This window comes from Penicillium riverlandense (assembly GCF_028828495.1).
Source record: "Penicillium riverlandense strain IBT 135883 chromosome Unknown utg000001l_segment0_segment0, whole genome shotgun sequence".
In the NCBI taxonomy this organism is placed as follows: domain Eukaryota; kingdom Fungi; phylum Ascomycota; class Eurotiomycetes; order Eurotiales; family Aspergillaceae; genus Penicillium; species Penicillium riverlandense.
Genome location: NW_026643194.1, coordinates 1,505,279 through 1,528,836, shown reverse-complemented (window position 1 = coordinate 1,528,836; position 23,558 = coordinate 1,505,279). Strand labels below are relative to the sequence as shown.

At 51.8% G+C, this 23,558-nt stretch overlaps 14 protein-coding genes across 14 annotated transcripts; 9 read left to right on the top strand and 5 right to left on the bottom strand.

Annotated features, from left to right (window-relative positions):
- Nucleotides 1-299: 299 nt before the first annotated feature.
- N7474_000632 (uncharacterized protein) lies at nucleotides 300-608 on the bottom strand (the record flags this gene model as incomplete). Its single annotated transcript, XM_057192047.1, has 1 exon — nucleotides 300-608. The coding sequence occupies one exon, from the start codon at nucleotides 606-608 to the stop codon at nucleotides 300-302; it is 309 nt and encodes a 102-aa protein (XP_057057000.1).
- Nucleotides 609-1,029: 421 nt separating this feature from the next.
- On the top strand, nucleotides 1,030-1,890 carry N7474_000631 (alpha/beta fold hydrolase; the record flags this gene model as incomplete). Its single annotated transcript, XM_057192046.1, has 1 exon — nucleotides 1,030-1,890. One exon carries the CDS (start codon nucleotides 1,030-1,032, stop codon nucleotides 1,888-1,890), a length of 861 nt encoding a protein of 286 aa, XP_057056999.1.
- Nucleotides 1,891-2,575: 685 nt separating this feature from the next.
- On the top strand, nucleotides 2,576-3,313 carry N7474_000630 (uncharacterized protein; the record flags this gene model as incomplete). Its single annotated transcript, XM_057192045.1, has 1 exon — nucleotides 2,576-3,313. The coding sequence occupies one exon, from the start codon at nucleotides 2,576-2,578 to the stop codon at nucleotides 3,311-3,313; it is 738 nt and encodes a 245-aa protein (XP_057056998.1).
- Nucleotides 3,314-3,333: 20 nt separating this feature from the next.
- Nucleotides 3,334-4,563, top strand: N7474_000629 (uncharacterized protein; the record flags this gene model as incomplete). Its single annotated transcript, XM_057192044.1, has 1 exon — nucleotides 3,334-4,563. The coding sequence occupies one exon, from the start codon at nucleotides 3,334-3,336 to the stop codon at nucleotides 4,561-4,563; it is 1,230 nt and encodes a 409-aa protein (XP_057056997.1).
- A 541-nt stretch (nucleotides 4,564-5,104) lies between these two features.
- N7474_000628 (Short-chain dehydrogenase/reductase SDR) lies at nucleotides 5,105-6,348 on the top strand (the record flags this gene model as incomplete). Its single annotated transcript, XM_057192043.1, has 6 exons — nucleotides 5,105-5,180; nucleotides 5,234-5,691; nucleotides 5,748-5,877; nucleotides 5,926-6,000; nucleotides 6,058-6,162; nucleotides 6,215-6,348. 6 exons carry the CDS (start codon nucleotides 5,105-5,107, stop codon nucleotides 6,346-6,348), a joined length of 978 nt encoding a protein of 325 aa, XP_057056996.1.
- A 14-nt stretch (nucleotides 6,349-6,362) lies between these two features.
- N7474_000627 (bZIP transcription factor) lies at nucleotides 6,363-7,324 on the bottom strand (the record flags this gene model as incomplete). Its single annotated transcript, XM_057192042.1, has 2 exons — nucleotides 6,363-7,135; nucleotides 7,201-7,324. The coding sequence occupies 2 exons, from the start codon at nucleotides 7,322-7,324 to the stop codon at nucleotides 6,363-6,365; spliced, it is 897 nt and encodes a 298-aa protein (XP_057056995.1).
- Nucleotides 7,325-9,502: 2,178 nt separating this feature from the next.
- On the top strand, nucleotides 9,503-11,334 carry swo1 (putative swollenin; the record flags this gene model as incomplete). The annotated part of the gene is made up of 7 exons (XM_057192041.1): nucleotides 9,503-9,585; nucleotides 9,641-9,746; nucleotides 9,801-10,089; nucleotides 10,154-10,200; nucleotides 10,256-10,471; nucleotides 10,548-10,737; nucleotides 10,805-11,334. The coding sequence occupies 7 exons, from the start codon at nucleotides 9,503-9,505 to the stop codon at nucleotides 11,332-11,334; spliced, it is 1,461 nt and encodes a 486-aa protein (XP_057056994.1).
- Nucleotides 11,335-11,802: 468 nt separating this feature from the next.
- N7474_000625 (glutaredoxin family protein) lies at nucleotides 11,803-12,126 on the bottom strand (the record flags this gene model as incomplete). The annotated part of the gene is made up of 1 exon (XM_057192040.1): nucleotides 11,803-12,126. One exon carries the CDS (start codon nucleotides 12,124-12,126, stop codon nucleotides 11,803-11,805), a length of 324 nt encoding a protein of 107 aa, XP_057056993.1.
- Nucleotides 12,127-12,322: 196 nt separating this feature from the next.
- On the top strand, nucleotides 12,323-13,383 carry N7474_000624 (cysteine and histidine-rich domain-containing protein; the record flags this gene model as incomplete). Its single annotated transcript, XM_057192039.1, has 2 exons — nucleotides 12,323-12,428; nucleotides 12,482-13,383. 2 exons carry the CDS (start codon nucleotides 12,323-12,325, stop codon nucleotides 13,381-13,383), a joined length of 1,008 nt encoding a protein of 335 aa, XP_057056992.1.
- A 909-nt stretch (nucleotides 13,384-14,292) lies between these two features.
- N7474_000623 (putative ethanolamine kinase) lies at nucleotides 14,293-15,840 on the top strand (the record flags this gene model as incomplete). Its single annotated transcript, XM_057192038.1, has 5 exons — nucleotides 14,293-14,472; nucleotides 14,530-14,641; nucleotides 14,773-15,203; nucleotides 15,268-15,614; nucleotides 15,666-15,840. 5 exons carry the CDS (start codon nucleotides 14,293-14,295, stop codon nucleotides 15,838-15,840), a joined length of 1,245 nt encoding a protein of 414 aa, XP_057056991.1.
- Nucleotides 15,841-16,505: 665 nt separating this feature from the next.
- On the bottom strand, nucleotides 16,506-17,594 carry N7474_000622 (sugar phosphate isomerase/epimerase family protein; the record flags this gene model as incomplete). The annotated part of the gene is made up of 1 exon (XM_057192037.1): nucleotides 16,506-17,594. One exon carries the CDS (start codon nucleotides 17,592-17,594, stop codon nucleotides 16,506-16,508), a length of 1,089 nt encoding a protein of 362 aa, XP_057056990.1.
- Nucleotides 17,595-18,256: 662 nt separating this feature from the next.
- Nucleotides 18,257-19,369, top strand: N7474_000621 (Gfo/Idh/MocA family protein; the record flags this gene model as incomplete). The annotated part of the gene is made up of 1 exon (XM_057192036.1): nucleotides 18,257-19,369. The coding sequence occupies one exon, from the start codon at nucleotides 18,257-18,259 to the stop codon at nucleotides 19,367-19,369; it is 1,113 nt and encodes a 370-aa protein (XP_057056989.1).
- A 309-nt stretch (nucleotides 19,370-19,678) lies between these two features.
- On the bottom strand, nucleotides 19,679-21,482 carry N7474_000620 (sugar porter family MFS transporter; the record flags this gene model as incomplete). Its single annotated transcript, XM_057192035.1, has 4 exons — nucleotides 19,679-20,080; nucleotides 20,120-20,440; nucleotides 20,495-20,887; nucleotides 20,946-21,482. The coding sequence occupies 4 exons, from the start codon at nucleotides 21,480-21,482 to the stop codon at nucleotides 19,679-19,681; spliced, it is 1,653 nt and encodes a 550-aa protein (XP_057056988.1).
- Nucleotides 21,483-22,327: 845 nt separating this feature from the next.
- N7474_000619 (shikimate dehydrogenase family protein) lies at nucleotides 22,328-23,425 on the top strand (the record flags this gene model as incomplete). The annotated part of the gene is made up of 1 exon (XM_057192034.1): nucleotides 22,328-23,425. One exon carries the CDS (start codon nucleotides 22,328-22,330, stop codon nucleotides 23,423-23,425), a length of 1,098 nt encoding a protein of 365 aa, XP_057056987.1.
- Between the last annotated feature and the right edge of the window lie 133 nt (nucleotides 23,426-23,558).

The following is a 23,558-nucleotide window of genomic DNA, read 5'->3' as shown; positions in this document are numbered from 1 at the left end:
CTAGATGACGTTCATGTGCTGTTATGTTCCCTTACGCCTATTATGAGTTTCTTTCTTTCCTTTCCGCTTTTTCGGGGCGGGAGCGTGTATTGATTGGATGGACCTTGGATGGCCGGCTCTGGTTTAGCCGCCAGTGGATTATAATCGATTTAATGTTCCATAGGAATGACCTTATAGTTTCGACATCCTGGTCTCTCTCTTTGCGTAGCATTAGTCTAGTCAGATGCCCATCGGATCAGGGCAGTCCAGCATCCCACATTTCATCTAACATCTCGAGCTCACCCGGGGCACATACCTGTTTAAGGAACAGGTATATAATCATCCCAAACCGCATTAACAATATCATCGGTACGGTGCCGGAGTTCGCTGGTGCCAATAAAATCGACATAATTCAACACGACACACTCGTAAAGAAGGGGCATCGCAATGGCGTTGAAACGCCGGCACACCAGCGGTAATGCCCTGGCGGTTTTGCGAGCGCCCGTTTCGCGCACAGGGTGTCTCTCCACGGAGTTTCTGAATTCACGGGTGGCATCATTGAGCATCCAGGTAAGCAATTCGTAGGGAAGACGGATGATGTAGCACTCGGTGCCTTCCGCAGCCGACATCTTGTGTAATTGATTGATGCGGGATTTTGAAAAAGGAGTGTTGAGTGTCTAAATGTTGAGCAAATAAATAAACATAATGACTAGCGTCGCGTAGTCTATTCCTGGCGTAGATTGGCGGATAGTCCGAATCTGGCAAGATTCCCTATTTCAGAGATTCTACCGCTGATCCAGCAGAATCCCCTCCTAGGCATGTGCAGATAAGCATCTCCATGTTTGACTACCGTCCGATCGACTATTCACTTAGGCCTGCTGATAGGCCCATCTAGAACTCCCTGGCCTTTCTGACGCCCACACTCCTCAGATTCTGTGAACCATTGACATAATGCTTACGACACCATCTGGCGCGAAACCCACCAGTACTTATTAGAACCAGCCGACCGAAATTACCCGCAACACATACAAGCTTTTGATCTTCCAAACTATGCAAACTAAAATAAAACATGCCCAGTTAGGGCAGATTAATGCTTTCTATCGAGAGGCAGGAGACCATGCCAAACCGGTCATTCTGCTACTTCACGGCTTCCCTAGCTCCTCCCACCAGTACCGCAACCTCATACCTCTGCTTTCCGCATCTTACTGGGTCTTAGCGCCAGACCTACCAGGCTTTGGATTTACCACAGTTCCATACGACTATAAATACACATTCGAGAATCTCGCCACGTTTGTCGGCGACTTTCTCGATCATTTGCGCATTGATCAGTTCTCGGTCTACATATTTGACTACGGCGCTCCCACTGCTCTGCGCCTCGCTCTTCAACGCCCTTCAAGCATCACTGCTATCATAAGTCAGAACGGCAATGCCTACGAAGAGGGACTGGGCGGCTTCTGGGATTTAATCAAGCCGTACTGGCAAAGTAATAACCCAAGAATTCGAGAAAAGTTGCGCCTTTACTTGCTTTCCTACGACACAACAAAGTTCCAGTATGTCACTGGCTCTCCAGATCCAGAGTCGATACCGCCGGAAACATACTTGCTCGACTACACCCTTTTGTCTAGACCGGGGATCGGCGATATTCAAATGGATCTGATCAAAGACTACCAGAAAAATATCCCGCTCTATCCCCAGTTCCAGAATTACTTGCGAAGTTCTCAGGTCCCACTCCTTGCGGTTTGGGGCAAGGACGACCCGATCTTTATTCCTCCTGGGGCCGAGGCGTTCCAAAGAGATTTGCCTAATGCTGAAATTCATCTGCTGGATGCAGGTCATTTTGCATTAGAAACACATCTGGAGTCAATTTCGGACTTGATACTTGAGTTCCTCCAAAAGAACCTAAGATCTTGATGCTTCTTTTTCGGAGAAGCCCGCTTCTCGAAATTTTTTTTTTTTTTTTTTTTTTTGGCAGGAATGAGAGCTTATTCGGTAGCTGTTATTCTATACTTCCGTTCCGCTCGTCCTAGGGAGTATTAAGGTATTGCCTGATCTAGTCCGGCGTGATTAACTCCGTGCTCCTCTAGTAAAACTTGTTCTTCGACCATTTTGATTGGTCCTGGTTCTCTACCCTGATTGAACCTCGGTCAAATTACGGGTCATTAGATGCCGAACAAGCTTTCAACTAAAATATTGGGGAAAACGCCTAGAGTCACGGTTGCCCCCCCCCCCCTAACTACCCCTGACGTTGCATCCGTCCATCAGGCTGTAGTGGCGGAGTAAGAATGTGGGGGCGCCGTCTCCGCCTATTCAACACGGTAAACATCGCGCCCCTGCCCTTCCTGGTATAATACTGAGGCCCTCCACTTGGGGAGTAGCTAAGTCTCGACTTTGAAAACAACCATCTCTGCAAGATGAAGTTGTTCTACGCTGCTCTAACCAGTCAACTGACAATGTGGGCATTGGCTGCAGCAGGCGCTCAAAGCCGTGAGTATTTTATACCCTGAAAAATTCCTCTCTAACCTGCGTAGTGCAAGCATGGAATTATTCGCCACTACCAGTCGGCTCCGTCAAACCTGCAGGATGGTTATTAGGAGAGATGCGGGCTATGGCTAACGGTCTTGCCGGGCATGAACACGACTTTTATGTCTACGTCAATGAGTCTCGGTGGTTATTTGGACCCAGTGGTGGTGGCACCGACTATAGCAATCTGAACGAGGGTCTTCCGTACTGGTTCAATGGGCTGGTACCAATGGCCTACGTCCTTGATGATTCCAGGCTGAAAGATCAAGTTCATGCCGTGGCTTCTACCGTCCTCGGTCTTCAAACGGCAGACGGATGGATCGGCCCTGAAACATATGCCGACCGCAATTTTTGGGCTCGAACGCCATTTTTCCTAGGCCTTACACAACTGGCCGAGGCCAATTCGACATGGGAGCAGCCCGTTCTCAATGGCCTTCGGAAGTTTATGGATCTGACCAACACAATGCTGAAAAATAATAGCCAAGGCTTTACAAACTGTGACAGTTCCATTGACTGTCGTTGGGGCCAGACTCGAGTGCACGATCTCATCATCACCATTCAATGGATGATCGAAAAGTATCCCTCCAATCAAGACTCCACTCTATGGGAGAATATGAATATGTTCTACTCACAGGATCAGTTCAAGTGGGACGAGTGGTATACGGCGAGCACATATCCCAAGGTGGTCGCAAATCCCAGTGCAGATGCCACGGATTTCCCTTACATGCACGGCGTCAACGTTGGTCAAGGTAGGCTATGGACAGTCTTCATGCGCTTTCACGTTTTGGTCATATCTGATTACTTTTACAAATAGGGCTCAAGGCATCTGCGGTTATGTACCGGTTCACCAATAACGAGACTTTTATCCAAAAGAGTATGGATGCTGTCAATTGGACTTTCCAATACCACGGATCTCCCTCTGGGACCATCCTCGCCGATGAAATCCAGCACAACCTAGCTCCATATATGGGCAGCGAGCTTTGCACCGCCGTCGAGACAGCATACTCGCTCATTTACATGTATCAGGTCTTGGGTAACAACATGTTCGCCGACCGCGCTGAACGTACCATCTTCAATGCCATGCCAGTCATGCTCACGGGCGACAAGTGGGCTCACCAGTACATGGACCAGCCCAACCAGCCATGGGCTGTTAACAACACCCAAGATTTTGTTGCGAATGCCCCTCACGTATTCACAACAGCCAATAGTGGTGTTGCAACCACTTATGGAATGGAGCCTCTCTATCCCTGCTGCACTGTCAATCATCCCCAAGGATATCCGAAGTTCACAACAAATAGCTGGGTCCGTGTTGGTGATAACGGCTTAGCTCATGCTCTGCTTAGCCCATCGAAGGTGACCACAACGGTTGCAGGATCGGACGTCAGCATCAATTGCGATACTACATATCCCTTTGGCAATACCCTGAGCTACACGGTTATTGCCAAGAAAGATTTCGACTTCTACATCCGCGTTCCCTCGTGGATTAACACCGCGTCCTCGGAGCTGATAGTCAATGGTGCTTCATCCTCCCCCTCGCCCAATAGTAACGGTCTTCACCTTGTCGCCATCAAGGCCGGCAAAACAACTGTCAAATATACTATCGACGCAGCGCTCCGAACCGAGAGCCGAGCTAACAACACCATCGCCGTCTACTATGGAAACGTCCTCTATGCCCTGGATGTAGGTTTCCAAGAGACCTCATCATACCCGCACGCCTACTACGACCCAACGGGGCCCGGACTCGACTACCTCCCTTACCCCGAGCTGCGAGATTATTATATTAGCAACTCATCGACCTGGAACGTTGCAATTGATCCATCAACGCTCAGGTATCACGGCATGGGCAAGGACACGACCCTGGCAGATCCCATCTTTGCGCAAGCGGCACCGCCTAATTTTGTAACTGTTCATGGTTGCATGGTTAACTGGGATCTGTATCTGGGTGCTACACCCGAGTGGGCTCCGACCAACACAGCCTGTCTGGGAGGTAAACAGGAGTACAAGTTGAGACCTTACGGAGCTGTCAAAGTGCACATGTCAGAATTGCCTACCGTCAAACTTTGAAGGAATGAAAAGTTGTATAATGGATAAGGATATTCTACACAGACTCTATATTTTTTGGGTGTCTCTTAGTGCATGGCAAGGACACTTTACATTTTACTTTTCAAGAAATCTCGTACCCATAAATTTGCCGCATAGTTTCTTTACAGTGCATTTAACGGCTATTAGTGTGGCATTCTTCCGTGCTGCATAGGAGCGCTTTCGGAACCACCCCGGTATGGTCTATACTATTCTAGTCTCCTAATAATTTACTAAAATCACGCACCTATGGTCGAACAAATGTTGGTTGATTGCTGCTTAGGTCTGGACTCGCGGCCTTGATGACAGTGTACTAACTACATGCGGTACATGAACGCCATGAAGTGGGTCTCGGCGCTGGGACATTAGTATTCGCCTCAGAAGTATAGGTATTTTCTCTTTCATTTCTAGGCATGCTTCCACATATAAATTGCCACGACTTCAGGTGTCCTCATCTTCAGAAAGTCTTCAACCTTCAATCACTTATTCAATCGTCGCTCTTCTTCTTCGACTGATACAGTTCAGTATGTCCAACAAGCAGCAAGTCCTCTCATCCGAGGCCGTCTTGGAAAAATACGGCAAGGCTCTTGTCGGCAAGACAGGTACAAGGAAATTTCCTGCTATGGTAGTGACCATTTTTGACGTGTATTTATAGTCCTGATTACCGGAGTATCTGATGACTCCATTGCCGGAGAGCTAGCTGTCCAGCTGGCCAATGTCGATCCAAAGCTGCTTATTCTCAGCGCTCGTGCTGAATCAAAGGTCGCTCCTATTATGCAGAAAATTCAGAAAGCAAAGCCGAATGTCCAAACGCGTTTTCTGAACATGGACCTCGGCAACTTGAGTGCCATCCGCAAGGCAGTGGATCATGATCTCAAGGGCGTTCCTCAGATTGACCATCTCGTCTGTGCAGCGGGAGTCATGGCATGTCCGTACAGCAAGACCGTTGATGGATTCGAATCGCAGCTTGGGGTCAACTTCCTCGCTAACTTTTTGCTTGTGAAACTGCTCTTGCCGAAGATCAAGGCTGCTGGTCCATCCTCGTCTGTCATAATCGTGGCTAGCTCTGCAGTTAGACAGGGGAAAGTGCACTTTGATGACATTGGCTTCAGCGTAAGCTTGAATATTTAGTATTTTTGGACACCTGATACTAATCCGAGTCTTACTAGCAGGATGGCAAAACGTACGAGCCTATGGTCGCATACTGTCAGTCCAATGTTGCGCGAGTGATGTTCGTGAAAGAGCTTGCCGAGCGACTAAAAGGACAGGGGGTGCGCACTTGTAGTATTGATCCAGGTGGTATGTATATGCTCTTCTAATTATGCGTTCGAAAGCTAATTGCCGCAGCTGTGCGGTCTGGGCTACAACGGCATTTCACTTCCGAGTTCACGAAACAGATTGAGGAGTGGAGAAAAGCTGGACGTAAGTCTACCCCTGAAGCGGTATTTCTTAATTTGATATTAAGCCAAAGCCAAACAGCTTTGACCGACATGGATGGCATCCCTTTCACAATTCCACCGTGGACTTCGAGGTCCGAAGGAGCAGCCACAATGATCACTGGCATGATCGACCCTACCATCGCAGGTCAGTACCCCGAATAACTATTCTTGAGACAGAAAGTACTAAATTTTATTAGATTTGAATGGATCGTATTTGAACAAGAACGCCGTTTCAGATGACGAGCTGCACACGCATGTTAGGGATAAGCAAAACTGGAAGCGTCTCTGGGAGCTAGGCGAAGAGTTTGTTCAGGAGAAGTTTTCGCCTTGATCTGATCTAATTTACTATTTACATGAGGCTTCGCTGAATTTAGGTACTTCTCCTCTCGAGAACTGAAGTCGCAAAGGCCTCTCTCCCCTTTTGCTTCTCCAGTAGTTTGTTGATTCCAAGATATCTGGACAGTCTTCCAAAATCCAACTCCACTTCTGAACAAACTTTTCTGAAGCTTCGTATGCCGACGGATCCCATGCTTCGCCCCAAATAAAAAGCCCAACTTCCCTAGAGGCACCGCAAAGTCCAAATAGATCTCCGCAAAGTTCCTCATCGTCATACCGGTACATTGATCCCAAAAGAGCATTGCGAAGGGAACCCATTGGGATCAGGTCAATCCACGGGTGATGTATGATCTTTTTCTGTGAGGAAGTTGGTTGCAAGCTGGGAGGTAAAGGCAGTGCCAAAGGACCGACTATGTTGAATTGGGATGCAATGTCTTCTTCAAGCAAGTCGGCGGTGAGACCTAAGCTTGTGGCATTGGAGTACATCGCGCGGATAACATTCAACTGAGTCACGGAAAGGAGCAAAGTGGCCGAGTAAAGATTTTTTGTGGCGCCATTTTGGACTTCTGTTAAGAGTTTGTTCAGGTACTCGTGCCGTTGGTTTTTGTCTGCTTCGCAGAAGCGAACTATCTCTTGCTCCGTCTCTGAGGATGGCTCTTTGGTGGCAACTTTATCATTCGTTATCGGGCTTGGGTCAGTGATCTTGGCCGTTTCAATGTAATAGACCCATTTTTGCTTCGGATGGTATGGGTTCCTTCCGGATTGGATGGCCTTTCTCTGTCCTATAGATAGAAAAGTCAGATCATAAGGCCTGGAGCTTTAGAGCGAAATTAGGCCTGCTACTTACGACTGGCACGTTGGTTGAGACGATTCTGGATTTTTCTTCGAGTTATGACATCTAATGAAGATATGAGGTCCCTTCTTGAATCTGCGTCAGCTCGCTGAGCAGGTTTGAGATGTTGGAACGCCATTACAAATGGCTGTAGAGGTTGATAAGTGTCTACAATTGTGAGTTGAGGGTTGAATTGTGACTGCCATTGAAGAAAAATAGACTTTCGGATTTACTACGGCGGTTGTACTTAAACCCCGACACCTTGCATAATCTTAAGGAAAACCGCAAGGTTCCAATATAATTCGGTAGATTCGAATAGTGCACGTATTTCAAAATACTTCCAAATATCTCAGATATCATAATTTGTGGTCTTGACAATTTATGACGTCAAGTGATGTATTTCTAGACTGTCTACGAAATCATTACAGCCCTATCAATTGCAGGCTCAAATAGCATGCATCCTTTTTGATAACCTATTTGAGCTTTTCAAACGGCCGCAAGATATAAAATGGTGCGTGAACAAGGTTTTATTCCCTTGGTTCTTTAATTCAAGCTGCACAGAGATTGAACTCTAGAGGAAAGCCGACGGTCAAGGTTATAGTTTCAACAGGAAACGGTTGGCTTTGTTTTGTTTCTCAGGACTACCTACCTAGTTTGAACCCACCATATTAGGTTAATTTGCTGCGCTTGTTCCCTCTGGGGCATCGGACGGAGGCTATGAAGCCCTTGAATTGCGTGACCAAGATCCGAAACGCTACGGAGGGAATGGGGTCCCACAGGCAGTGCATAATATGGAGAATGTCATCGCCCCTGTCTTGATCAAACAGCATTTTGACCTGCGCACGGATCTGGCTAAGATCGATGGATTCCTGATCAAGCTTGACGAGACCAAAAAAAAAAAAAAAAAGACAACCTGGGTGCAAATGCCATCCTAGGTGTTAGCATGGCATGCGATCGTGCCGACGCTGCCGCAAAAAAGCGCACAGGTATGAATGGCGCGGTTTTGTCTCGCATCGATCGGGGGAGACAACCGATGATTTTATCGCAGATCTAACAGTGGCTATTGGCGCGGGGCATCTGAAGTCTGGCAGTCCCTTTCGAGGAGAGCGGGTAGCGAAGTATAACCGCCTCATTGACATTGAGGACGAGTTGAGAACGGCTGGGGGAACTTCAAGTATGCCGGTCATGACTTTGTCAAGTAAAAAGGACAAAACTATTCAACGTAATGCAATATACCTCTTTCAAAAATTATAAAATATTGAATATTTAACCCAATTCCATTTGATATACTCAATTGCCTTCATTATCCGAGCTATAATGCTGTCCATTATCAATGACGTAATCAACTGGCCATCGATTTGTGTATTCCAATGCAAAACACTTCTCGTTAACGTATTTATATTCGCCGAAACCCTCGATACTTCCAATACACAAGGTTATAGGTTTTATGACTGGCCTTCATAAGTGCAGTCATGGCACTTTCTGGCCTCTTAAACATCTTGACTTGCGGGTGTTTCAAACAACAGAACCGAGGACCAAAATCGGCCAAAGAAGCCAAATCATCAGGCGACAACCAACCACAAGAGAATCATGATCTCTATGAAGGCCTGAGCGAAGTCGCGAGTCCACCTCCAGTACAGCGAAGGACCGAGGAAGAACAAGCCTGTCGCCCCTCGCTTGAGCATAACCTTTCTGAAGCTCATGAGCATCAACGGCACTAAATTATTGCCTCGATCCTTTAATGTCACTATCCAGATACTGCTTTCCGAGACTGGATACCAATGAGCAAAATGTTTTTTATACTGGGCTAACTCCGATTATTTGCCAAAGTGCGATACTGGAAAGCGTTGATTTAATCCATCTACTTTCTTAACTCCAAACATCTCAAAATTTCTTGGTTTCGGGCTAACACAAGCAAATACATACTGTAAGTAACTCTGTACAGATTTGTAGGGTGAGTTAGGGTCCGTGTCATGGCGCCACCATCAGCTCTGCAAATATTCAGGAGAATACCCCATAACAACCCTGCATTTCCTGCATGATTTCCCCCTGCATTTAGGCAAAACGGCCCGCCTCACCCCCAGACTGTAGATGCAGGGTTTAAACCCCCGGTCAACCAATCCTGTGGTTACTTTGCACACACGTCCATGTGCCTCCTGATCCTGATCCTGCCTCTTCTGACACGGCCGATCTGGTCCCACTTTGGATGCGGATCCTAGGTCCGACGTAGTATAAGAGAGAAGATCTTCATCCTTGAAATTTGACTCGAGCTTTAGGATAGACCAATTTCCAAACATTGCTTCACGCAAACAGAACCATGGATTTAGTTGTCCTTTTCATCGCTTTTATATTTACTTTGTATGGCAAAGTAGCGGGGCAGTCGGCCTGTGCCCCTACATGGTATGTCTCATGTATTGCATGACTTCACAGTACTATACAATTAAACTATTGATAGGGATCAATGTGGTGGAAGCAGTTACAGTGGCCCGTCCTGCTGTGTCAGTGGTGCCGCGTGTTCTACCGTGAATCCTTATTATTATCAGTGTGTCCCTGATACTGCGGTCGGTTTCTTTGAATGCATTAACGTCTTATCCTTTGCTAACTAGCAACACCAGGTTTCGACCTCTAGTTCTAGCTCTACAACCTCAGGCACTGGTACCTCCGGCGGTAGCTCAATCACTACCACTTCTGAATATACAACGAGCACTGTCATTCCCACCCTGACGGCTACTCAACCGGCATATCCTTCAGCCAACGCCAGCTCGTGTGGAGCTTGGGAACTAGTCGACAACGTCTGCTGTCCGTCTTATTGCCTGTCTAACAATGAGTCCGAATCATGCACAAGTTCCTGCACTGGAGGCTGTGGTACTCCACCCTCTTCAATGTGCATGTCGGGCACCATGTGTAAGAATATATCGATTTCCACAAATGATACGGTTATATTCAGGTTGACTTACGGTACAAACAGGGGGAGAGCAACTCACGGTCGGATCAGACGAAGACTGGCACTATAGTGTGAGTGTGGCTTGCAACTATTGGTTTCTGCCTTTCCTAACATTTGCATGCACAGCGATCAACTCACTTTGGCCTTACTAGCGGAGGAGCATGTGGATTTGGCCTCTATGGCCTTTGCACAAAAGGTAGCGTCACGGCGGACTGGACTGATCCTATGCTCGGCACAACCTGTGATGCGTTTTGCACTGCATACCCCCTTCTCTGTAAAGATCCCTCAAATGTCACCCTGCGCGGGAACTTTGCGGCGCCAAACGGGGACTACTATACTCAGGTATGTCGGAGGCAGGAGGATAGTTTGGACTATCCCAATCTCATATAAGATGAGGTAATGGCTAACCTATCTTCAGTTTTGGCCCTCGTTAAGTGCAGCAATGCCAGGTGATCAAGACAACTACCTTTCGTGCGGCGAATGCTTTGAGCTCATCCGCACCAAGGCGGATGGGACCGACTACGCTGTGGGCGAGGACGGATACACAGACCCGATCTACCTGGAGATTGTGGATAGTTGTCCATGTGATGCGAACTCCAAGTGGTGCTGTACGTCGTCATCTCTTATCAGTCATAGACTACACGTAAGGAAGTATATGCTTACACTATTTCACAGGCGGTCCTGGCGCGGACCATTGCGGCGAGATTGACTTCAAATACGGCTGCCCCCTTCCAGCGGGTAGCCACCACATGGACCTATCTGACATTGCAATGGGCCGCTTACAAGGTAACGGAAGCCTCACGGAGGGAGTTATCCCTACCCGTTATAAGCGGGTACCGTGTCCCAAGCCTGGAAATGCATACATCTGGCTGCGTGACGGTGGTGGGGCGTATTACTTTGCCCTAAGCGTGGTCAATACGAACGGCGTTGGCTCGGTCATTTCGGTCGAGGTCAAAGGTGCCGGTTCCAGCACCTGGACCGCGCTCGAGCACGACCCGAACTACACGAGCAGCCGCCCACAGGAGCGATACGGTGCTTGGGTCCTGCCCCAGGGAGACGGCCCGTTTGCTTTGCCGATTGGGATCAGAGTCACTTCGCCTGATGGGCAGCAGATTGTGAATGAAGAGGCTATTTCGACATTTACTGCGCCAGCTGGGTCCGTGGCTGGATTTTACTATATTGATCTTGGTGTGCAGTTTACTTAGTCTATGGAGATGAACGCAGTAACGGGCTGGGTTGATGCTGATATTGGAATCCGTCATCTCGATGTGTTATTCTGTATGTAGGACGAGTGTTGACGCTGGCTCAGATGAAGCGACAGATTGCTTTGATTGTCGAGAGTTATCAGTCGTACTATATCAATATTCGATTCGAAGACATGATCTTCTAAATCAACCTTGAATCAGAGAATGCCAGTCGGACTTATCACTAGACTCTCCCTCAGGAGCATAGTAAGGAGCACTTCAAGGTTTTGTGCCCCCTGTTAACCTCCGAAATGACGGGCATGATCTCTTGGTCCCACAGCGTAGACATCGGTTGTCCAAGGCTTTCCACATGGTGTACAGCAGAGTCCAGGATAATGAACTGAGTGTAGGTCCCGGGGAGATCGCTCTGGCGCATTTAATGCAGACATACAGGCTCAATGGCTGAATCCATGACAGCGTATCCAACTCTCATGCGACTTCCTTTTCCGCCTCGTCCACTTGTTGTTCAACCTCTTGCTCTGTAAAGCGGTGGAAAAGCTTCCTCGCGTCGGAGAGGTCGGCCTGGGCAGGCTGGCCATTCGTCACCGACTGGACATGGAGAACGGGCACGTCGAATTCGTAGACGTCCTTCCAGGATCGGTTGGCGACGTCCATGATGTCCTTCTCGGCATATTCGAACGGCCGGCGTTTCTGCAGCTGCATGACATTATGTTTGGCCGTGTCGCACAGGCCACAGCCCGCGCGAGTAAACAGGGTGAGGCGGGCATGAAAGAGGACGCGCGTGGGCAACATGGTGAGGTGGGAACGTCTGTGCCAGTAAAGCGGTCAGAGCCACCTACTTTCTCCGTTCGCGATGGAACCTTCGAGCTTCTAGCCACTAAACCGCGTTGGGAAAGCATCGGCCCTCGTCTACTTCACGCCACTTCGTCACTACATACTTCCCCTCCTCCCCTATATACTTACTGTCTGGGACCGACCGTCACACATCATGGCAGGCAAATGCGTCCACAAGGGCTGCGGGAAGACCTTCTCCGACCCGGAAGAGCCGTGCGTGTACCATCCGGGGCCCCCAGTGTTCCACGAAGGGCAAAAAGGTGAGGGGGACAAGGCCTTACTCTCATCTACAACTCGTTACTGATCCCCTCAGGCTGGAAATGCTGCAAGCCTCGCTTCTTGACCTTTGAAGAGTTCCTGAGCATCCCACCATGCACCACCGGCAAGCATTCGACCGTCGACGACACCCCTGCGCCCGAGCCCGAGAAGACAGAGGACCTTCCTCTCGCCCCGCCACCAGCACCCATCCCGACTGCGCAATCGGAGCGCAGAGCTATCTCCCCCGCCATTGCGCCGCCGACGAAGCCCAAAACGCCCCCGCCGCCAGAGCCTGACTCGGATGACCCGTTAGCGGAGATCCCCGCGAACGCGACGTGCCGTCGCAAGGCCTGCGGTGCGAAATATGATGCGTCGAAGCCGCGGGATGAGGAGAAATGCGTGCATCATCCGGGCCAGCCGGTCTTCCATGAGGGCAGCAAAGGGTGGTCGTGCTGCAAGCGCCGGGTGCTCGAGTTTGACGAGTTTTTAAAGATTCCGGGTTGCACAGAGAAGACGAGACATTCGTTTGTTGGCAAGGGCAAGCCTCCTGGCGAGGAAAAGGTCGAGTCGGTGCGGTACGTTGGGATGAATGCAATCCAATACATAAAGAAAACACAAGCTGACTGTCTACACCGGACTTGCAGGAACGATTTCTACCAGACCCCGCATTCCGTGAACGTCTCCCTTTATCTCAAGAAAATCGACAAGGATGGTGCCAAAGTGAGCTTTTCAACGAACTCGATTGAGCTGGATCTGCCCACCTCGGACAACAAGCGATATAGGAACACCTACCCGCTGTTTGCGCCCATTGACCCGGAGAAATCCACGTTCAAGGTAATGGGCACGAAGCTGGAGTTGATACTGGCCAAGGCCGACGGCACCAGCTGGCCTGTTCTGCGCAGCGACGACAAATGGTCGGGGGAGCGCATTCAGATTGGGAACGCCGGGCGGGCATGAGAGATAGATACCAAAGCAGTTACTGGACGAAATCAAATAAAGTATACTGAAACCAGTGCGATTGGAAGATAAGATAAACATAGATAATGAGAAAAAAAAGGTATATAGCGACCCCTCCACAGCTAAAGCGCATGGAGCTCCTCAAGGGAACCCTAGCCCAGCCATAATAGGATGGGAAAAAGGGAGACGCACGTTGTTCTCCGGAGCCGGGAACGGAAGAAAACCCATAGGGAGAAAAACCACAAGGATAACCCTCAGCAAGCCGCATAGCGGAGCCCCGATTGATTTACATGTAGTAAACCTCTACTGATGATGAAGAAAGAAAGAAAAGAAAAGAGAAGAAAAAGTTGGCGCGGCGCCGAATTTAAACGGGCCGACGCTAGGGCACCGGAGAATATATTGTTCCGGGTGGCTTAGGGCTCGGGGCTCGAAGGTCAGCTGATCTCGGTTCATGTGATTTGCCCCGCCAGGAAAAGTGTCCTCAGGCACGACTCGACAGGACGCTCGGAAGTATTTTGTACTGTATGGTTATTATTGGATGATGATGTAGGATGGTATGGGAGACAAAGACCTGTGATTCGAGGGGAAAGAACCGGGTCCGGCACGGTAGTTCAGCCTGGACCATAACGAAGATTTATCCCCTGGCGGTGCCACCCATGGGCTCTTCCAATCGTGGGTCGAGAGCACGAGACCAAAACACTCTTTCCCCTGCCAACTTCTTTCTTTTCCTTCCTCTCCCCGGTCAACTCTCTCTCCTCTTTAACCGCTCCCGCACATCTCTCCAGCCTGATCGTCCACTTTCCCCCCACTTGACTCCAGAACAACGACCTTCCCCAATAAACTGACTGGCCTCCTAATCAAAAAATCAACACCCCTCCCTTCCCTACTCTTTGGGTTTACGACGCGACCATGGGCTCCTCTGAGAATCAAACCGGCGTCGCGTCCTCCCTCCGCTTCATACCGCTCTCCTACCACCACGCAGACTCCCATGCATCCGCCCTCCGCTTAATCCTCACCATCAACCCACACTGGGAGGGCCCCGATAACCACATTGACTTTGTGCGGTTCACAGACGGCATCACGAACACTGTCGGTCTTTCTATTCGTCGCAGCGTGTGGCTTTCCCTTGGCTAACGAGGCTCGCAGCTCCTCAAAATCATCAACCGCAAACCTGGCTTGACCCAGGAACAGATAGACAATGAGGCTGTACTGATGAGGGCGTACGGAAATGGCACAGAGATCCTCATAGACCGCGAAAGTACGAGATACCCGGATTACCCCCTCCCCGCTCCCCTCTCCGGGATGCCCTTTTGCCCTTTGCGCCACTTCCCTCCCTTTTCCCACCCAATGCGACCCATGCTGAAGTAGAACCTTTCTGTTGCCTTATAGGAGAAACCAAATCCCACGCTCTGTTGGCCAGTCGCGGCCTCGCGCCGCCTCTGCTCGCACGATTCAACAACGGCCTGCTCTACCGGTTCATTCGCGGCACGCCCTGCGGCCACGAGGATCTGGTTAAGCCAAGCATCTTCCGCGGTGTGGCTCAGAAGCTGGCCGAGTGGCATGCCGTGCTGCCCAGCGATCCAACTGCGTCCACCGGCACCTCTGCTGTCGCACAGGAAGCCACAGATAAGCAGGCTGGTGGCTTGCCGCTGGTCCAACTCCGACGCGCTGGTCCCTCCATGTGGCGTGTCCTCCAGAAATGGATTCTTGCTTTGCCGGTGGATACGCCGGAGCAGCGCGACCGCCGGGTCAACCTGCAGAAGGAATTGCAGTTCGTGGTCAGTCGACTGGATGACGGAAAGGGAATCGGTGAAGACGGCGTAAGTCATTTCCTGTTCAATCCCAGCCCCCGCTCACACATGGCTTATGTGTCTCCTCTTCTAGATGGTATTCTCTCACTGCGACCTGCTCTGCGCCAATGTGATTGTCCTCCCGAGCGACAGCAGCTCCCCACCAGCAGACGATGCTAAGACTCCGGTCAACTTTATCGACTATGAGTATGCCGTTCCAGCGCCGGCTGCTTTTGATATCGCCAACCACCTAGCCGAATGGATTGGCTACGACTGCGACTACAACATGATCCCCACGAAATCGGTGCGCCGTGAATTTTTGACCGAGTATACCAAGAGCTACTGCCAGCACCGCGGCCTCGGCGCATCATCTGAGCCTGAGATCCTGGAACGGCTGTATGAAGATGTCGATCGTTTCCGTGGCATCCCCGGCTTTTACTGGTGAGTCTAGCGCAAGCAATCAATTCGTCATCATACTAACGACCCGCTCAGGGGCGTCTGGGCATTTATCCAAGCCCAGATCTCACAGATTGACTTCGACTACGCCAGCTACGCCGAGTCCCGTCTCGGTGAATACTACGCCTGGAAGCGGGAGATCGACGGAAGCCGCCAGAAAGCCGGTGAGGAGATGCCGCTGCGTGAAAAGCGCTGGGCTCAAGAGGCATAGAGTCTCCCTGTTGGAGAATCGCCTCTTTCTATTATTTTTTTAGTTGGTGGGGCCTATTCAACAATATTCCCCTCCATCGAACCCGCACGGCAGATTTGCTGTTCTCCTTGCGGTGGGTGATGTCAGCCAAGAGCGAACGAAACCATCGCCTGGTGCCCACGTGCATGGAGGGGACGAGGTGCATGAGCGATGCATGAGGGACGCTGGATGATGATTTTATTTACGCTATCGCATTGCGACGCCATTATGGTCTTGTATGTCTTCAACGACCATCATAGCTGGGTGTTTCAGGATTGGAAAACTGGTATCATGATTATGGATTTTCATATTGTTATGGGCTTTGCTTTATCCATAGCGAGTAGCCAGCTTGCCGGACGATAGCTCTAATTTATTTGATTTGTATTAAACAATAAATCAGGCCTGAAGAATGGTAGGTTTTGGTGTTAATTGCCTGCATTCTGACGACTGGTTAGAGGCGTCTCTGCCACGCACAGAAATATATATCGAGACGCTTAACAATGTAATTTATGTCCAACCCAAACCCGTCGGTTCTTTCCAGTCTCGAACAAAAAGGCCACTCGGGAAAGAGGGATCATTAAGCATAAACATATGTACTGATGCAAATATATGATGCAAATATATACCAAACAAACACAGCACGCGTTTCACAGACGGTGCTGCACAAGCGACGAAGCCTCCCAAGCAGGCGCTCCATCCTGCTGCGGGAGAGGATCCTCCCAGTTCAATACGCGAGCCATCTTCAGATAAGATTCCATGCCACGCCGAGCATGGTCAGCAGGGACGAACGGGTCCGGGTCAGCGAGAGAGCGATTAAACAGCTCCAGCGACACCCAGCCACGGAAACCCAGGTCCTCAAAGAAGACGCGGGCGACGTCCAGGATGGGGAGGTAGCCGCCGCGGGACTCCTCGAAGGGGAAGAGACGCGCGTTGCGAGACCAGGACATGCGCGCCGGCTGGCCCGGGACATGGAATGGGTGCGTCTCGTCCAGCGGGTCGGAGAGGCGTTCGCCGTCCACGAGCTGGACGTAGAAGATCTTCGCTGGGTCGATGTTCGCTGTCTTCAAACGGGCCAGTGAGGCGGCTAGGTCTGTCGCGGCGTTGGGCGTGCGGCCGGAAGGCGATGCCGGGTCGGCGTAGACACGGCCTGCGAGGTTAAATGAGTCGAGACACAAACCGAAGTTGTGTCTGTCGACATCCCGCACGATCTCCCACGATGCCTCCCATGTGTCGACATGGTCACCGAAGCACAGAGCCTCATAGACAAACCGAAAGCCCGCGCCAGCACCCAGATCCGCCAGACGCTGCAAGTCCCTCACAATAACACCTCGATCGCCCGTGGTACGCGGCAACCCTGTCTTCGGGTCTGGACCGAGGAAATTCGACGGAACCTGGATAAGATCTGTGCCCAGCGCGCGCGCGATCCGGAACCATTTCGGCAATTTATCCGTAACGAGCCGGTCAGACTGTGCACGGTCGAGCAGGCCCTCGTAGAAGGAGAATGGCTGCAGGCAGATAATACTTAGTCCTAGTCGCTCGCACATCAGGCGCACTCGCCGCGCGGCTTCGAGGTGGTCGCCGCTGAATGTTCGTACGGCGTAGCAGTCTAGGTCATCGAAGAAGAGCTCGATCCCTTGGAATCCGTGTGCGGCTGCTTGCATTAGCTTGCCTGGGAGGTCGTGTATCCATGGTCTGCCGAGGGACATGGAGGCGATGCCGGGGCGGTTGGTGGCCATTTTGGGGGGTTGGCGTGTATGAGGTATGAGGATTTTGTGCCGTAGATGGATGAAATGTAGGGTGAGGTGAAGGTGAATATATGCTTTGAATAGATACTTGTCCTAAATGACTGGCTGGTGGTATGGGAAAGGCTGTATCACCAGAGGGAGAGGGAGGCACAAGTAATGATGCAAGACAAAGAAAAGGAAAAAAGTCTAATGGTTCTGAGGAAGGGTGGGTATGTCTCTATTAAGGCAGCCCTGGATAATAAGAAGGGACGATAAGCAGACGACTAAAACTATTATCCCAGATTCTGGCATTATGAATGCTGTGCTTGAACCTTTTCACACGGACATCCGGTTTCTGCAACACATAGTATGAGGCGGATCACGTGTCGGGGTAAGCGTTTTGGGCGGGTTTCCGTTTTGCCGCTTGTCCTTCTCCCTCGCACTCCTCCCCGGTTCGGAGGCTCAACGCTCTCGCAGAACTTCCCCATTTGAACGGCCGAGGGATTAATCCCGGCAATATGCTTTCGCTGGCGTGCCAAGACTCTTGGTGAGAGTCGGAAGAAATCATGGCTTCCTTTCTTCCAACTTATTTACCCCGGATTGACATCCCCGACTGGTCACTCTGGCTACACTCCGTAACACTGCATACACACACACACACATCACCCCCAACCATGCCTCTCAAAGTGGCTATCGTCGGTGCAGGACTGATCGGTCCCCGCCATGCACAATCAGTGATCTCCAACCCATCCACAGAGCTAGTTGCACTCGTCGACCCAGCCCCCAGCGGCCACGAGACCGCCGCGCAGCTCAAGACGAACTACTACCCTTCCGTAGCCGCGCTATTGTCCTCCCCCCACCGGCCTGATGCCGCAATCGTATGCACACCAAACCACACCCACGTCCCCGTCGCAAAGGAACTGCTCGCGGGCGGGGTCCACGTTCTCCTCGAGAAGCCCGTAAGTGACACGCTCGAAACCGGCCGGTCACTCCTGGAGTTCGCACAAGAACCATCGCGCGCCCACCTCAAGCTCCTAGTCGGCCACCACCGCCGCTTCAACCCCTACGTGCGAGCCACCAAATCCATCCTCGAAAGCGGCTCCCTCGGGCGACCCATTGCCATAAACGGTCTCTGGACGCTGCACAAACCGACCTCCTACTTCGCACCTCCGGGCGACTGGCGTGCCTCCCGCACCCGCGGCGGCGGTGTCATCCCCATCAACCTCGTGCACGACATCGACCTAATGCACCACTTCTTCGGACCGATCGTCCGCGTACAAGCCGAGCGCACACTCCCCCAACGACCGAGCCCCCCACACGACGCCGACGAAGGCGCAGCGCTCACTCTGCGATTTGCCTCTGGCGTCGTGGGGACATTCCTAGTCTGCGACGCTACGCCATCGCCGCACAATTTTGAGACCGGCACGGGCGAGAACCCTATGATTCCAAAGTCGACGACGGGAAGGGACGCGGATTTCTATCGGATTTTTGGGTCCGATGCGTCGCTGAGCGTGCCTGATTTGACACGCTGGAGCTATGATGGAAGCCCCGAGAAGAGCTGGGCTCTTCCGCTTACCGTTGATACGATTCCGTTGCCGGATGATGCTGCCCCCTTTGATTTGCAGCTGGCACATTTTGTGGATGTTGTGAGGGGGGATGCTACGCCTAGCTGTTCGGGTGAAGAGGGGCTTCGTGCTTTGATTGTTTGCGAAGCTGTTCAGAGGGCCATGCACTCCGGTCAGCCGGTTGATATCGATGTGGACTTGTTGTCTAAGTCAAATAGATAAAGGTTGTTTGGTTTTGGTTATGGTGCGAGATGAGCAGTCAATGGATTCCAGCATTGCGGTGAACATGACCAGAGATCGGGCATATTTATAGGAAGGAAAAGACTTAAGGTTTTTGCTTGACTCGACATCGACACAATTATACATAGCAGCGTTGGAAACAGAAAAAGCTCCTTCTCAAAAGCGAATGGGATATCATTTCCAGACAACCAAACTCTGTCTAGCATCACACACAAATTCATCATCCACATCAGGTATCTACAAGCAACACGCAAGAAAGCACAACAAACTCAAACATTCACATCCAATCGGTCAAGCGTACTCCGCCTTCCCAGCATCTTCCACATGGGTATCCCCAATCTTGGCAGCCGCAACCCCGGACTCCTCAATCTCATGACGGAAGCGCTCTTCATCCTCGCGCAGCCGCTCAACAATCTGGCCGTGAGCACGCCACACGGGCCTGATCTCAAACAGCTGGTCCATGCTCTCGAGCGGCACGCCCTTGGTCTCGGGGATGAGGAAGAACACAAAGACCGTCGAGAGGATCATCAGGGATGCGAAGAAGAAGAATACACCGTACCCCATCTTGGCGAACATCTGCGGCGTGAAGCGCGAGATGAGGAAGTTCCATAGCCAGTTCGAGCCCGCGGCGCAGGCTTGTGCCAGGGAACGCATGTTGGGGTCGAACATTTCCTGATTGATCCACACTGTCAGCTATGGCTTGTCTTGGGTTATTTGAGGTGCAAGACTTACGGAGTTGAGAACCCAGGGGGTTCCGTTCCAGGTTGGGGTGTAGAACGCGGTCCACAGATAGAAGAAGAACATGGCGGCAATGCCACCACCGCTCATGTGCTTTGTGGGATTCTGCGCCGGCTCAACGACCTTGATGTATGCGCCGACGATCCACATGCAGATGGAGCCACCAATGGCGCCAATCATCAGAAGATTGCGCCGACCGACGCGATCGATCAGGTACAGGAGCCAGAAGAAAGTGATGACGGTCTTGACGACACCGAACAGACCCGTACTGAGCAGATCGGTGTTTGCGCCACGGACGCCAATGGCTTCGAAGACCTGTAGAGTTTCAGTCAGCTATGCAGGGGTATCAATGGGATTGTCATGACTCACCGTCGGGGAATAATAGTTGATGGCGTTGATACCGGAGCCATTCTGCCAGAAGAAGAGCATGCTGCCCAGGAAGAGACGCCACATAACTTTCTTGTTGGAGCCGACAGCCTTGAAGGGCTTCCAGAAACCGACGCCGATGCTGGAGCGCTGTTCCTCCAGGGCCTGGTCGATGGCACCAATCTCCTCGATGATGTAGATGTCATCTTGCGGCAGCTGGCGCATCCAGCAGAGGTTCTTGATGGCTTCATCGCGACGGCCGCGCGAGAACAGCCAACGAGGCGACTCGCGAATGAACACGCCGCCGATGACCAGGAGGCCAGCAGGGATGAGCTGGATCGCGAACGGGATGATCCACTGCTTGTGGCTCGGGGCCATGGTTGTTGAGACACCATCCTGTTGTCCGTGTATTAGCGAGCTGACTTTTTAAATGTAATGGGTAAGAGGAACTCACATTAATCCAGAATCCTACCAGACCACCAATCTGCCATCCCAGTTCGTAGACACCGACTAATCGGCCACGGATAGCCGGTGGTGACAGCTCGGAGATGTAGATGGGAGTCAAGTTCGAGCCTGCACCGACAGCCAGGCCAGCCAACACTCGTCCACCGTAGATCAAGCCCAGTCCGCGGTCGCCATTAGCACCCAGCATTAGGCCAGCACCAAGGATAAAGACGAGCGCTGAAACCAGCAGACCGATCTTGCGACCCGCGAAGTGACCCATGGGGTACGCGAAGAAGGCACCAAAGAAAGCACCAGCCTGGTAGCAGGAGACGATGTTGGCGCTCAGCAGATTCTGCTCGGACTCCGACATGGAGGCGAAATTGAACTCGTTTTGGAACGAGTCCAGGGAAATGGTCGTGCCGATGAAGGCACTGTCGTAGCCGATCATGCACGAGGTGGCGGAGGCCACGGCCGCGAGGAGGTAGACGCGCCAGTTGTAGACGCACTTGGGCGTCGGCCGGTCCTCAACCAGCTTCAGGATAGACATGGTGGCGGATGCGGTTTCACAAATATTTATAAATGTATGTGCAGCGAGGCAAAAGCTCACCCTTTTTTAAGGGATGATTGCCAGACTCCCAAGTATATGGGGGTATGTATGTGTGGGAAGGAATGAGAGAAGACCACGCCACAATTCCGCCGAAGGAGGGTGGGTGCAGGAGATCTAAATACTCACGGGGGGGCCCAGACAGGTGCACTCGGCCGTGGGAAGAAAGAAAGGTAAAAATCTGGGGTCTTCAACTAGGGGAAAAAAGGATGGAGATGCGGAGAAAAGAATAGCACTAATTGCGCACCGCGGCAAAACGATGAAGCTGTGTTGGAGGACAGTGCGCCCGAGTTGGATCAATTGGCCCGGTGAGCCAACAGAGTTGGGGAGGCAAGTCCTGGAAAACTCTGCTGGTTGGTCCGTTGGGGCGAAGATCGGGTTGTGAAGTGGAGCACCCAGGATGTGGCGCGTCTGCTCCACGGGGAATAGTTGTCTGGGGGAGAAGAAGAGGGACATTCTCCGTACGGGGAAACCCCATATGCACCGGCTCGCTTGGATGGCGAAATTGCCCTGCGCTGATTCGACCAGCCGCCAGTGCGCAGACGAAAAAACGTCCAATGATGACGAAGTTGAGATCAGTGGCGGTGGGAAAGCGATTATCAGGTGACCCACTGATCTTCGCGGGCTAAGCGTTCTGCCCGGTCAAATTATCGTTTCACCTTCGGCGGCTCTTTGCTTCTTCGTCCCACCCCCGTTATTATTCGTTCCCCCGGTCGTCCCCGGTCCCTTTTTTATACATAGCGCACGCGTTGCTCCATCCTGCAGAAAATATCTGTACACGCTTCATCATGGCTGCTCCGTCTGTCGCTACCACTACCACTACCACCACCACCACCACCTCCTCCTCCTTCACCTCCCCGCCTGAGGAGCCGATCACCAGCCCAGCCAACCTAGACGGCGTGGCTTACCTATATGGGCATCCCCTCCTCAACTCCCTCTCGCCGCCACTGCACCAGACCGTGTACAATGCCCTGGGCCTGAATTGGAGACAGATCCCCCTGTCCAGCGTGACAGGACAGTCCGCGACTTATCCGCCGCCGTACACGCGGTCACCACCAATCGAAAAATTCCTCGCCTCGATCAAAGCCAACCCCAAGTTCGTGGGATCCTCGGTAACAATGCCGCACAAAGTGGCCATCATGCCGCACCTGGATGACCTGACCGAGCACGCCCGGCAAGCGGGCGCCTGCAACACCATCTTCCTGCGCCGCGACCCGGTCACAGGCCACAAGTCCTACGTCGGCACCAATACGGACTGCGACGGCATCCGCGAGGCCCTGGTGCAGAACGCGCCGGACCCATCGCGCTTCCGTGGCCGTCCAGCCCTCATCATCGGCGGCGGCGGCACCGCCCGTACGGCCATCTATGTTCTGCGCCGCTGGCTCGGTGCGAGCCGCATTTATATCGTGAATCGGGACGCCGTCGAGGTGGCTACTATTCTTGAGGAAGACCGCTGTCGCAACCCGGACCCGAACGCACAGGCGCCTATTATCCATGTCGCGGACCCCGCTGAGGCGGCTCGTCTGGAGTCGCCGGCTGCGATTGTGTCAGGCATCCCTAACTACCCGCCTCAAACCCCCGAGGAGGTGAATGCTCGTGCGGTCATCCAGGCTTTCCTGGGCACTGCTGCCACCGCCGAATCGCAGCAGGGTGTCATTCTGGAGATGTGCTACCACCCGGTTCCCTGGACCGAGATCGCTCAATTGGCTTCCACCGGTGGGTGGATGGTGATTCTCGGCTCGGAAGCCCTGATCTGGCAGGGGTTGGAACAGGCGCGGCTGTGGACCGGCAAGGATGTGGTTGGCACGCCGGGTCTGGTACAGCAAGTGAAGGACGTGGTGGCCAAGTCGGTGGCCGAGCGGGCATCCAAAAAATCCAGCCTTTGATTTGATTTTCACGATTATGAATTTCGTTTTTGTCGGGCAGCGCATACACTTTTACTTGCATGTTATACATAGATGGGACGATGGAGTCGGACTCCTGTATATAATATGATCGTACCGAAATATCTACAGCCTC